This window comes from Oncorhynchus keta, unplaced genomic scaffold (assembly GCF_023373465.1).
Source record: "Oncorhynchus keta strain PuntledgeMale-10-30-2019 unplaced genomic scaffold, Oket_V2 Un_contig_473_pilon_pilon, whole genome shotgun sequence".
Lineage (NCBI taxonomy): Eukaryota > Metazoa > Chordata > Actinopteri > Salmoniformes > Salmonidae > Oncorhynchus > Oncorhynchus keta.
Genome location: NW_026287935.1, coordinates 518680 through 533302, shown reverse-complemented (window position 1 = coordinate 533302; position 14623 = coordinate 518680). Strand labels below are relative to the sequence as shown.

General features: G+C 45.0%; 1 protein-coding gene across 1 annotated transcript; it reads right to left on the bottom strand.

The window, feature by feature from the left end:
- Positions 1-3806: 3806 nt before the first annotated feature.
- LOC127924916 (caldesmon-like) lies at positions 3807-5702 on the bottom strand. The gene has a single exon (XM_052509588.1). It carries the CDS (start codon positions 5700-5702, stop codon positions 3807-3809), a length of 1896 nt encoding a protein of 631 aa, XP_052365548.1.
- Positions 5703-14623: the final 8921 nt, after the last annotated feature.

Here is a 14623-nt window from a genome sequence, read left to right as displayed (position 1 = left end):
GTGTCATCTGAAGGTCATCTGATAGGGAACAGACTAGTAGTGTCATCTGATAGGAAACAGACTAGTAGTGTCATCTGATAGGGAACAGACTAGTAGTGTCATCTGATAGGGAACAGACTAGTGTGTCATCTGATAGGGAACAGACTAGTAGTGTCATCTGATAGAGAACAGACTAGTATCCACCTCTGTGTCATCTGATAGGGAACAGACTAGTAGTGTCATCTGATAGGGAACAGACTAGTAGTGTCATCTGATAGGGAACAGACTAGTAGTGTCATCTGATAGGGAACAGACTAGTAGTGTCATCTGATAGGGAACAGACTAGTAGTGTCATCTGATAGGGAACAGACTAGTAGTGTCATCTGATAGGGAACAGACTAGTAGTGTCATCTGATAGGGAACAGACTAGTAGTGTCATCTGATAGGGAACAGACTAGTAGTGTCATCTGATAGGGAACAGACTAGTAGTGTCATCTGATAGAGAACAGACTAGTAGTGTCATCTGATAGGGAACAGACTAGTAGTGTCATCTGATAGGGAACAGACTAGTAGTGTCATCTGATAGGGAACAGACTAGTAGTGTCATCTGATAGGGAACAGACTAGTAGTGTCATCTGATAGGGAACAGACTAGTAGTGTCATCTGATAGAGAACAGACTAGTAGTGTCATCTGATAGGGAACAGACTAGTAGTGTCATCTGATAGGGAACAGACTAGTAGTGTCATCTGATAGGGAACAGACTAGTAGTGTCATCTGATAGGGAACAGACTAGTAGTGTCATCTGATAGAGAACAGACTAGTAGTGTCATCTGATAGGGAACAGACTAGTAGTGTCATCTGATAGGGAACAGACTAGTAGTGTCATCTGATAGGGAACAGACTAGTAGTGTCATCTGATAGGGAACAGACTAGTAGTGTCATCTGATAGGGAACAGACTAGTAGTGTCATCTGATAGAGAACAGACTAGTAGTGTCATCTGATAGGGAACAGACTAGTATTGTCATCTGATAGGGAACAGACTAGTAGTGTCAGAAGGTCATCTGATAGAGAACAGACTAGTAGTGTCATCTGATAGAGAACAGACTAGTAGTGTCATCTGATAGGGAACAGACTAGTAGTGTCATCTGATAGGGAACAGACTAGTAGTGTCATCTGATAGGGTACAGACTAGTAGTGTCATCTGATAGAGAACAGACTAGTAGTGTCATCTGATAGGGAACAGACTAGTAGTGTCATCTGATAGGGAACAGACTAGTGTCATCTGTCATCTGATAGGGAACAGACTAGTAGTAGTGTCATCTGATAGGGAACAGACTAGTAGTGTCATCTGATAGGGAACAGACTAGTAGTGTCATCTGATAGGGAACAGACTAGTAGTGTCATCTGATAGTGTCATCTGAACAGACTAGTAGTGTCATCTGATAGGGAACAGACTAGTAGTGTCATCTGATAGGAACAGACTGTAGTGTCATCTGAGGGAACAGACTAGTAGTGTCTTCTGATAGGGAACAGACTAGTAGTGTCATCTGATAGAGAACAGACTAGTAGTGTCATCTGATAGGGAACAGACTAGTAGTGTCATCTGATAGGAACAGACTAGTAGTCTCACTGATAGGGAACAGACTAGTAGTGTCATCTGATAGGGAACAGACTAGTATTGTCATCTGACAGGGAACAGACTAGTAGTGTCATCTGATAGGGAATGCACCAATTTGTAAGTCGCTCTGGATAAGTAGTGTCATCTGATAGGGAACAGACTAGTAGTGTCATCTGATAGGGAACAGACTAGTAGTGTCATCTGATAGGGAACAGACTAGTAGTGTCATCTGATAGGGAACAGACTAGTAGTGTCATCTGATAGGGAACAGACTAGTAGTGTCATCTGATAGGGAACAGACTAGTAGTGTCATCTGATAGGGAACAGACTAGTATTGTCATCTGATAGGGAACAGACTAGTAGTGTCATCTGATAGAGAACAGACTAGTAGTGTCATCTGATAGGGAACAGACTAGTAGTGTCATCTGATAGGGAACAGACTAGTAGTGTCATCTGATAGGGAACAGACTAGTAGTGTCATCTGATAGGGAACAGACTAGTAGTGTCATCTGATAGGGAACAGACTAGTAGTGTCATCTGATAGGGAACAGACTAGTAGTGTCATCTGATAGGGAACAGACTAGTAGTGTCATCTGATAGGGAACAGACTAGTAGTGTCATCATCTGATAGGGAACAGACTAGTAGTGTCATCTGATAGGGAACAGACTAGTAGTGTCATCTGATAGGGAACAGACTAGTAGTGTCATCTGATAGGGAACAGACTTGTAGTGTCATCTGATAGGGAACAGACTAGTAGTGTCATCTGATAGAGAACAGACTAGTAGTGTCATCTGATAGAGAACAGACTAGTAGTGTCATCTGATAGGGAACAGACTAGTAGTGTCATCTGATAGGGAACAGACTAGTAGTGTCATCTGATAGGGAACAGACTAGTAGTGTCATCTGATAGAACAGACTAGTAGTGTCATCTGATAGGGAACAGACTAGTAGTGTCATCTGATAGGGAACAGACTAGTAGTGTCATCTGATAGGGAACAGACTAGTAGTGTCATCTGATAGGGAACAGACTAGTAGTGTCATCTGATAGAGAACAGACTAGTAGTGTCATCTGATAGGGAACAGACTAGTAGTGTCATCTGATAGGGAACAGACTAGTAGTGTCATCTGATAGAGAACAGACTAGTAGTGTCATCTGATAGGGAACAGACTAGTAGTGTCATCTGATAGGGAACAGACTAGTAGTGTCATCTGATAGAGAACAGACTAGTAGTGTCATCTGATAGAGAACTGACTAGTAGTGTCATCTGATAGGGAACAGACTAGTAGTGTCATCTGATAGAGAACAGACTAGTAGTGTCATCTGATAGGGAACAGACTAGTAGTGTCATCTGATAGGGAACAGACTAGTAGTGTTATCTGATAGGGGACAGACTAGTAGTGTCAGAAGGAGATTGTTGTCTTCTACTTGATGGGTCAGGAGGAGTATTTTTGGGCCTCACCCTGTGCCCTTATAGGCTGTACATCTGATGTGCAAAAGGCCCTTCCCTTATAGTTTGGAATTCAGTTCATTCATGAGGGCCATGATGTCCACGGTGAAGGAAAAATCAGCCAACCATTCTTCATCTTGCAGTTGAGGGAAATCCACATATTTTCTTTTCATTTGCAAAAACTCAGCAATCTCCCACTTCAGGTCCCACATCCTTTAAAGCACCTTCCCCAAACTCAGCCATCTCATGTGTGTGTGGTACGGGAGATCTCCATGACCCAACGCTGTCTCTTCCAACAGTGAGACAAACTGCCTGTGGTTTTAAGATGTTGCTCTTATGAAGTTTACCACTTTAGTGACTGTATCCACAACAGGTCTCATTTTCAGAACACATTAACAGAGCACCTCCTGATGAATAACGCAGAGCAGGAAAATCATTTTCTGATCTGGGTTCAGCTCAGCTACTTGATCTTGTATCCTCTTCGAAAGGACAATGTTTTTTCCTGTCAAGTTTGGGCCCCCATCAGTGGTCACACTGGATAACTTTTCAAAACTCAGTCCCAGCTTTGCCACAAACCTATTAACCTCCTCCAATCAACATTTCCCTGTGGTGGTGCTCTTCATTGACTGCACTGAAGCAAGCTCCTCTGTCATTTCAAAGTGTGGGGTTACGCCTCGTAAAGAATATGAACTGAGCCGTGTCACGTGCATCACTGCTCTCACCCAGGGTCAAGGAGAAATACATGACATCCTCGTCTTTCACCTGTTGTTCCGTGTGTTCGTCTCGACAGAAACATTTTCATGTTGCTTTTGCAACTGAGAAATCAACTCTTTCTCTGCACTCGCCCTCTGCTGAGAAGACCTACTCCTGTATTTCTCTGCACTCACCCTCTGCTCAGAAGACCTACTCCTGTATTTCTCTGCACTCGCCCTCTGCTCAGAAGACCTATTCCTGTATTTCTCTGCACTCGCCCTCTGCTCAGAAGACCTATTCCTGTATTTCTCTGCACTCGCCCTCTGTTCAGAAGACCTATTCCTGTATTTCTCTGCACTCGCCCTCTGTTCAGAAGACCTATTCCTGTATTTCTCTGCACTCGCCCTCTGCTCAGAAGACCTATTCCTGTATTTCTCTGCACTCGCCCTCTGCTCAGAAGACCTATTCCTGTATTTCTCTGCACTCGCCCTCTGTTCAGAAGACCTATTCCTGTATTTCTCTGCACTCGCCCTCTGTTCAGAAGACCTATTCCTGTATTTCTCTGCACTCGCCCTCTGCTCAGAAGACCTATTCCTGTATTTCTCTGCACTCGCCCTCTGCTCAGAAGACCTATTCCTGTATTTCTCTGCACTCGCCCTCTGTTCAGAAGACCTACTCCTGTATTTCTCTGCACTCGCCCTCTGTTCAGAAGACCTACTCCTGTATTTCTCTGCACTCGCCCTCTGTTCAGAAGACCTACTCCTGTATTTCTCTGCACTCGCCCTCTGTTCAGAAGACCTATTCCTGTATTTCTCTGCACTCGCCCTCTGCTGAGAAGACCTATTCCTGTATTTCTCTGCACTCGCCCTCTGTTCAGAAGACCTACTCCTGTATTTCTCTGCACTCGCCCTCTGCTCAGAAGACCTATTCCTGTATTTCTCTGCACTCGCCCTCTGCTCAGAAGACCTATTCCTGTATTTCTCTGCACTCGCCCTCTGTTCAGAAGACATACTCCTGTATTTCTCTGCACTCGCCCTCTGTTCAGAAGACCTACTCCTGTATTTCTCTGCACTCGCCCTCTGCTCAGAAGACCTATTCCTGTATTTCTCTGCACTCGCCCTCTGCTCAGAAGACCTACTCCTGTATTTCTCTGCACTCGCCCTCTGCTCAGAAGACCTATTCCTGTATTTCTCTGCACTCGCCCTCTGCTCAGAAGACCTACTCCTGTATTTCTCTGCACTCGCCCTCTGTTCAGAAGACCTACTCCTGTATTTCTCTGCACTCGCCCTCTGCTGAGAAGACCTATTCCTGTATTTCTCTGCACTCGCCCTCTGTTCAGAAGACCTATTCCTGTATTTCTCTGCACTCGCCCTCTGCTCAGAAGACCTATTCCTGTATTTCTCTGCACTCGCCCTCTGTTCAGAAGACCTACTCCTGTATTTCTCTGCACTCGCCCTCTGCTCAGAAGACCTATTCCTGTATTTCTCTGCACTCGCCCTCTGCTCAGAAGACCTATTCCTGTATTTCTCTGCACTCGCCCTCTGCTCAGAAGACCTACTCCTGTATTTCTCTGCACTCGCCCTCTGCTCAGAAGACCTATTCCTGTATTTCTCTGCACTCGCCCTCTGCTCAGAAGACCTACTCCTGTATTTCTCTGCACTCGCCCTCTGTTCAGAAGACCTACTCCTGTATTTCTCTGCACTCGCCCTCTGCTGAGAAGACCTATTCCTGTATTTCTCTGCACTCGCCCTCTGCTCAGAAGACCTACTCCTGTATTTCTCTGCACTCGCCCTCTGCTCAGAAGACCTATTCCTGTATTTCTCTGCACTCGCCCTCTGCTCAGAAGACCTATTCCTGTATTTCTCTGCACTCGCCCTCTGCTCAGAAGACCTATACCTTTTCCAGGGATGCAAACTGCTGAGGGCCCAAAAAGGTGACACTTTCTTTTTGCAACGAAACATGTAAATCTCTGCTAGGGGGAAATGCAGGTTTTAACTAATTAAACACAGAATATAATCTACATGATCAGTCTCTGTGTGTCAAATAAAAAGTGGTTAATGTGAACCGAACTCACAGCTAAAACAATGTAACAATGTGTTGCCTAAACTTTACTGCAAATGACACAAGTCTTGAGAAAATACAATACACTAATATTGCAGTTACCATGACAGCCTTTATAATAGAACGCTTGTGACCACACACACACATCTAAATGTTGCACTTGGGGGGGGGACGGGGGACCATCTTAAAGTAGAAATATAATGAAACAAACAGGCTTTCTATTGTTGCTCTATTATAGTGGCCACGATAGTAGACATCGATCAGGTGCACAAGGCAACATGTGTTCAAAAATAACATTCACTGAGTAAAACAATTTAATAATCCCCCCCCCCCATTCACACACAAGTGTTACTGTTAAATTCAACATAACAAAATCATTATTTTAGGGCTACACTACACATTATTACATTGTACACGTTCTGCCTGTGGCCATTTGTTCGACAACGTGCCAGCAGAGCATGAGACCCTTTTGTTGCCATAATTGATCTCTTTCAGGCAGAGAGTAACACCTGACAACCCTTCTATCCACTGTATTGAAGAAGTGAGAGAGAGGGAACGTGTGTGTTGTTCCATTCACCTCTATAGAGGCATCCGGCTTAAACCAGGTGAGGCTCCAGCTACACTTGGTCCCAGAATCCACCTGTTTAACAAGCAACGCCTCATTTTCACCTAATTCTCTCATTCTGAAAATTAACCACATACTGTAGAGGGAAAACATTAGTTCACAGATAGTAGTTAGTTCGTTAACTAGTTAACGTTATTTTTTATTTTTTTTACCTTTATTTAACATATTTATTTCGTTAGCTAACTATAACAACTTAACATTTCACACAGTGCAGGGTCCAGTAAGCAACTAACACGTTATAACTTGAGGAACGGCAAGGAGTCGTATAATGCTACCAGTTAATACTATTACTATTGCAAATTGGTTCGGTTACTAATGTCAGCTCATCTGATGTTGTAACGTTCGCTGTCTGACTTTATTTGCCAGCCAATTTTCTCACCATAAACTCAATTATTTGATCAGATGAGTAGGCTAATGTAAACATGTACATCTAACAAAACTTATTCCACCACGCTTTCTCCCTCACCTCAAAATTTCCAAATGCCACTTGTTTTTTGGATACACGGTCTCCGAGGTCAGGCTTCTCACCTACCGTTACCTTTCAGGGGACGTAACTGGTAAACTGCCTTTCCACTCTGTCTTTCCAGAGCGCCCTGATGCTGTAACCGGCACATCGGTTGTCTCTTCTCTCCTCAGTCGGGTGCTTCATTCTGTCGTTATGTGGCACTGATGTTTAGTTTTTTTTTTCTCGCAAATGCGCTTTTGTTAAATCATCCCCCGTTTGGCGGAGTTGGCTGTCTTTGTTAGGAAGAAATAGTCTTCACACAGTTCGCAACGAGCCAGGCGGCCCAAACTGCTGCATATACCCTGACTCTGTTGCACAGAACACAAGAGAAGTGACACAATTTCCCTGGTTAAAAGAAATTCATGTTAGCAGGCAATTTTAACTAAATATGCAGGTTTAAAAATATATACGTGTGTATTGATTTTAAGAAAGGCGTTGCTGTTTATGGTTAGGTACACATTGGTGCAACAACAGTGCTTTTTATGCGAATGAGCGTGTTAAATAACCGTTTGGCGAAGTAGTCTATGATTAAATGGTAAATTAACAGGCACCGCATCGATTATATGCAACGCTGGACAAGCTAGATGAACTAGTAATATCATCAACCATGTGTAGTTAACTAGTGATTATGTTAAGATTGATGATTTTTTTATTGGATGTGTTTCATGCTATCTAGCACCTTACCTTGGCTCCTTGCTGCACTCGCATAACAGGTAGTCAGCCTGACACAGTCTCCTCGTGGAGTGCAATGTAATCGGCCATTACCGGTGACCAGATAGACATGACCACCTCAGTGACCAGATACAGATAGACATGACCACCTCAGTGACCAGATACAGATAGACATGGCCACCTCAGTGACCAGATACAGATAGACATGACCACCTCAGTGACCAGATACAGATAGACATGACCACCTCAGTGACCAGATACAGATAGACATGACCCCTTCAGTGACCAGATACACCTGGACATGACCACCTCAGTGACCAGATACAGATAGACATGACCCCTTCAGTGACCAGATACACCTGGACATGACCACCGCAGTGACCAGATACAGATAGACATGACCCCTTCAGTGACCAGATACACCTGGACATGACCACCTCAGTGACCAGATACAGATAGACATGACCACCTCAGTGACCAGATACAGATAGACATGACCACCTCAGTGACCAGATACAGATAGACATGACCACCTCAGTGACCAGATACAGATAGACATGACCCCTTCAGTGACCAGATACACCTGGACATGACCACCTCAGTGACCAGATACAGATAGACATGACCACCTCAGTGACCAGATACAGATAGACATGACCAGATACAGATAGACATGACCACCTCAGTGACCAGATACACCTGGACATGACCACCTCAGTGACCAGATACACCTGGACATGACCACCTCAGTGACCAGATACAGATAGACATGACCCCTTCAGTGACCAGATACACCTGGACATGACCACCTCAGTGACCAGATACAGATAGACATGACCCCTTCAGTGACCAGATACACCTGGACATGACCACCGCAGTGACCAGATACAGATAGACATGACCCCTTCAGTGACCAGATACACCTGGACATGACCACCTCAGTGACCAGATACAGATAGACATGACCACCTCAGTGACCAGATACAGATAGACATGACCACCTCAGTGACCAGATACAGATAGACATGACCACCTCAGTGACCAGATACATCTGGACATGACCACCTCAGTGACCAGATACAGATAGACATGACCCCTTCAGTGACCAGATACAGATAGACATGACCACCTCAGTGACCAGATACAGATAGACATGACCACCTCAGTGACCAGATACACCTGGACATGACCACCTCAGTGACCAGATACAGATAGACATGACCACCTCAGTGACCAGATACAGATAGACATGGCCACCTCAGTGACCAGATACAGATAGACATGACCACCTCAGTGACCAGATACAGATAGACATGACCACCTCAGTGACCAGATACAGATAGACATGACCCCTTCAGTGACCAGATACACCTGGACATGACCACCTCAGTGACCAGATACAGATAGACATGACCCCTTCAGTGACCAGATACACCTGGACATGACCACCGCAGTGACCAGATACAGATAGACATGACCCCTTCAGTGACCAGATACACCTGGACATGACCACCTCAGTGACCAGATACAGATAGACATGACCACCTCAGTGACCAGATACAGATAGACATGACCACCTCAGTGACCAGATACAGATAGACATGACCACCTCAGTGACCAGATACAGATAGACATGACCCCTTCAGTGACCAGATACACCTGGACATGACCACCTCAGTGACCAGATACAGATAGACATGACCACCTCAGTGACCAGATACAGATAGACATGACCAGATACAGATAGACATGACCACCTCAGTGACCAGATACACCTGGACATGACCACCTCAGTGACCAGATACACCTGGACATGACCACCTCAGTGACCAGATACAGATAGACATGACCCCTTCAGTGACCAGATACACCTGGACATGACCACCTCAGTGACCAGATACAGATAGACATGACCCCTTCAGTGACCAGATACACCTGGACATGACCACCGCAGTGACCAGATACAGATAGACATGACCCCTTCAGTGACCAGATACACCTGGACATGACCACCTCAGTGACCAGATACAGATAGACATGACCACCTCAGTGACCAGATACAGATAGACATGACCACCTCAGTGACCAGATACAGATAGACATGACCACCTCAGTGACCAGATACATCTGGACATGACCACCTCAGTGACCAGATACAGATAGACATGACCCCTTCAGTGACCAGATACAGATAGACATGACCACCTCAGTGACCAGATACAGATAGACATGACCACCTCAGTGACCAGATACACCTGGACATGACCACCTCAGTGACCAGATACAGATAGACATGACCACCTCAGTGACCAGATACAGATAGACATGGCCACCTCAGTGACCAGATACAGATAGACATGACCACCTCAGTGACCAGATACAGATAGACATGACCACCTCAGTGACCAGATACAGATAGACATGACCCCTTCAGTGACCAGATACACCTGGACATGACCACCTCAGTGACCAGATACAGATAGACATGACCCCTTCAGTGACCAGATACACCTGGACATGACCACCGCAGTGACCAGATACAGATAGACATGACCCCTTCAGTGACCAGATACACCTGGACATGACCACCTCAGTGACCAGATACAGATAGACATGACCACCTCAGTGACCAGATACAGATAGACATGACCACCTCAGTGACCAGATACAGATAGACATGACCACCTCAGTGACCAGATACAGATAGACATGACCCCTTCAGTGACCAGATACACCTGGACATGACCACCTCAGTGACCAGATACAGATAGACATGACCACCTCAGTGACCAGATACAGATAGACATGACCAGATACAGATAGACATGACCACCTCAGTGACCAGATACACCTGGACATGACCACCTCAGTGACCAGATACACCTGGACATGACCACCTCAGTGACCAGATACAGATAGACATGACCCCTTCAGTGACCAGATACACCTGGACATGACCACCTCAGTGACCAGATACAGATAGACATGACCCCTTCAGTGACCAGATACACCTGGACATGACCACCGCAGTGACCAGATACAGATAGACATGACCCCTTCAGTGACCAGATACACCTGGACATGACCACCTCAGTGACCAGATACAGATAGACATGACCACCTCAGTGACCAGATACAGATAGACATGACCACCTCAGTGACCAGATACAGATAGACATGACCACCTCAGTGACCAGATACATCTGGACATGACCACCTCAGTGACCAGATACAGATAGACATGACCCCTTCAGTGACCAGATACAGATAGACATGACCACCTCAGTGACCAGATACAGATAGACATGACCACCTCAGTGACCAGATACACCTGGACATGACCACCTCAGTGACCAGATACAGATAGACATGACCACCTCAGTGACCAGATACAGATAGACATGACCCCTTCAGTGACCAGATACAGATAGACATGGCCACCTCAGTGACCAGATAGAGATAGACATGACCACCTCAGTGACCAGATACAGATAGACATGACCACCTCAGTGACCAGATACAGATAGACATGACCACCTCAGTGACCAGATACAGATAGACATGACCACCTCAGTGACCAGATACAGATAGACATGACCCCTTCAGTGACCAGATACACCTGGACATGACCACCTCAGTGACCAGATACAGATAGACATGACCACCTCAGTGACCAGATACAGATAGACATGACCCCTTCAGTGACCAGATACAGATAGACATGACCCCTTCAGTGACCAGATACACCTGGACATGACCACCTCAGTGACCAGATACAGATAGACATGACCACCTCAGTGACCAGATACAGATAGACATGACCACCTCAGTGACCAGATACAGATAGACATGACCACCTCAGTGACCAGATACAGATAGACATGACCACCTCAGTGTCCAGATACAGATAGACATGACCACCTCAGTGACCAGATACAGATAGACATGACCACCTCAGTGACCAGATACAGATAGACATGACCACCTCAGTGACCAGATACAGATAGACATGACCCCTTCAGTGACCAGATACAGATAGACATGACCCCTTCAGTGACCAGATACACCTGGACATGACCACCTCAGTGACCAGATACAGATAGACATGACCACCTCAGTGACCAGATACAGATAGACATGGCCACCTCAGTGACCAGATACACCTGGACATGACCACCTCAGTGACCAGATACACCTGGACATGACCACCTCAGTGACCAGATACACCTGGACATGACCACCTCAGTGACCAGATACAGATAGACATGACCACCTCAGTGACCAGATACAGATAGACATGACCACCTCAGTGACCAGATACAGATAGACATGACCACCTCAGTGACCAGAAACAGATAGACATGACCAGAAGGTACTGCTCTGTTTCAGCTGGTATGGTCAGTCTAGCTGTATGGAGGACAAGTTACTGCTCTGTTTCAGCTGGTATGGTCAGTCTAGCTGTCTGGAGGAGAAGGTACTGCTCTGTTTCAGCTGTTATGGTCAGTCTAGCTATATGGAGAAGGTACTGCTCTGTTTCAGCTGTTATGGTCAGTCTAGCTGTCTGGAGGAGAAGGTACTGCTCTGTTTCAGCTGTTAGGTCAGTCTAGCTGTATGGAGGAGAAGGTACTGCTCTGTTTCAGCTGGTATGGTCAGTCTAGCTGTATGGAGAAGGTACTGCTCTGTTTCAGCTGGTATGGTCAGTCTAGCTGTCTGGAGGAGAAGGTACTGCTCTGTTTCAGCTGTTATGGTCAGTCTAGCTATATGGAGAAGGTACTGCTCTGTTTCAGCTGTTATGGTCAGTCTAGCTGTCTGGAGGAGAAGGTACTGCTCTGTTTCAGCTGTTAGGTCAGTCTAGCTGTATGGAGGAGAAGGTACTGCTCTGTTTCAGCTGGTATGGTCAGTCTAGCTGTATGGAGAAGGTACTGCTCTGTTTCAGCTGGTATGGTCAGTCTAGCTGTATGGAGGAGAAGGTACTGCTCTGTTTCAGCTGGTATGGTCAGTCTAGCTGTCTGGAGAAGGTACTGCTCTGTTTCAGCTGTTATGGTCAGTCTAGCTGTATGGAGGAGAAGGTACTGCTCTGTTTCAGCTGTTAGGTCAGTCTAGCACACGGGACAGGTGTTATGCACACGGGACAGGTGTTATGCACACGGGACGGGTGTATTACACACGGGACAGGTGTTATGCACACGGGACAGGTGTTATGCACACGGGACAGGTGTTATGCACACTGGACAGGTGAGCATCTACCTTAGGGAGCTTTTTTAGTCTTTTAGTTATAAATGTGTTATTCTTTTGTTGTTTTTTATCCTCTTATGTTTCTTGTGTAGTAAATCTTTCCGTCTTTATTTTCATTGTTTTTTTCTGTGAAGTGCATTGTGTTGCATTCATGTCTGAAATGTGCTATATGAATAAAGCTTAATTTGATTTATTATTCTGTTCCAGAATAAATGGGCTTTGGAAGGTCTTTCCTCCCGGCTTTGTGTCTTGGAAAGGGAAGTGACTATTAATACATTATTCTAACAATCAGATGGGGTTTTGTAAATGTAGGTACTTTAGTCAAAACACCCCCCTCTAGTGGATATATAGTGTCATTAGAATGAGTAGGAAATCACTAGTCAAGGCGAAGGCTGGAGGAACATATTGTTACTATAAAATAATGAATAAATGATGGAAGGGATTTGTTTTCACATGGACTTATAGCTTGTTACTTCCGAGGCAAAATTTAAAAAGATCAACTGTATGCGTGGCATTGAGCTCTAGAATGGCATTAGTTTGTCATCAAAGGGAGTCTGTGTAGCGCAGTCAGTCAGTCAGGCACTCAGTCAGGCAGTCAGTCAGTTTGACCCTTTTCTGATATCAATGACAACAGAATGTGCTTTTACATAGTAAAAAGTAAAAATAATAATAATACATTCTGAATGAACATTAACAATAAAAATATCATAAAACACATTAAGAGCCAGATATGGATTACATGATGATTGAAGACACACAATTATTTTAGTTTTTTTATTTCACCTTTATTTAACCAGGTAGGCTAGTTGAGAACACCTTTATTTAACCAGGTAGGCTAGTTGAGAACACCTTTATTTAACCAGGTAGGCCAGTTGAGAACAAGTTCTCATTTACAACTGCAACCTGGCCAAGACAAAGCAAAGCAGTGTGACAAAAACAACAACACAGAGTTACACATGGGATAAACAAACACAGTCAATAACACAATAGGAATATCTATGTACAGTGTGTGCAAATGTAGAAGAGTCGGGAGGTAGGCAATAAATAGGCCATAGAGGCGAAGATAATTACAATTTAGCATTAATAATGGAGTGATTGATGTGCAGATGATGATGTGCAAATAGAGATACTGGGGTGCAAAAAAGCAAGAGGGTAAGTATGGGGATGAGGTAGTCGGGTGTGCTATTTAAAGATGGGCTGTGTACAGGTGCAGTGATCGGTAAGCTGCTCAGACAGCTGATGCTTATTAAAGTCAGAGAGGGAGATATAAGACTCCAGCTTCGGTGATTTTTGCAATTTGTTCCAGTCATTAGAAGCATAGAACTGGAAGGAAAGGCGGCCAAAGGAGGTGTTAGTTTTGGGAATGACCAGTGAGATATACCTGCTGGAGCAAGTGCTACGGGTGGGTGTTGCTATGGTGACCAGTGAGCTGAGATAAGGCGGGGCTTTACCTAGCAAAGACTTATAGATTACCTGGAGCCAGTGGGTTAGGCAACGGAAATGTAGTGAGGGCCAGCCAATGAGAGCATAGAGGTCGCAGTGGTGGGTAGTATATGGGGCTTTGGTGATAAAACGGATGGTACTGTGATAGACTACATCCAGTTTGCTGAGTAGAGTGTTGGGGGCTATTTTGTTGATGACATCGCCGAAGTCAAGGATCGGTAGGATAGTCAGTTTTACGAGGTTATGTTTGACGGCGTGAGTGAATGAGGTTTTGTTGAAAAATAGGAAGCCGATTAGAGGTTTGTTAGCACAGTGTTCAAAGAAGAGCCAGGTGTATACAG

Bases quoted from the DNA above. Each gene is read 5' to 3' on its own strand.
- LOC127924916 (XM_052509588.1), bottom strand. From the start codon at position 5,702: ATGTTTCGTTGCAAAAAGAAAGTGTCACCTTTTTGGGCCCTCAGCAGT.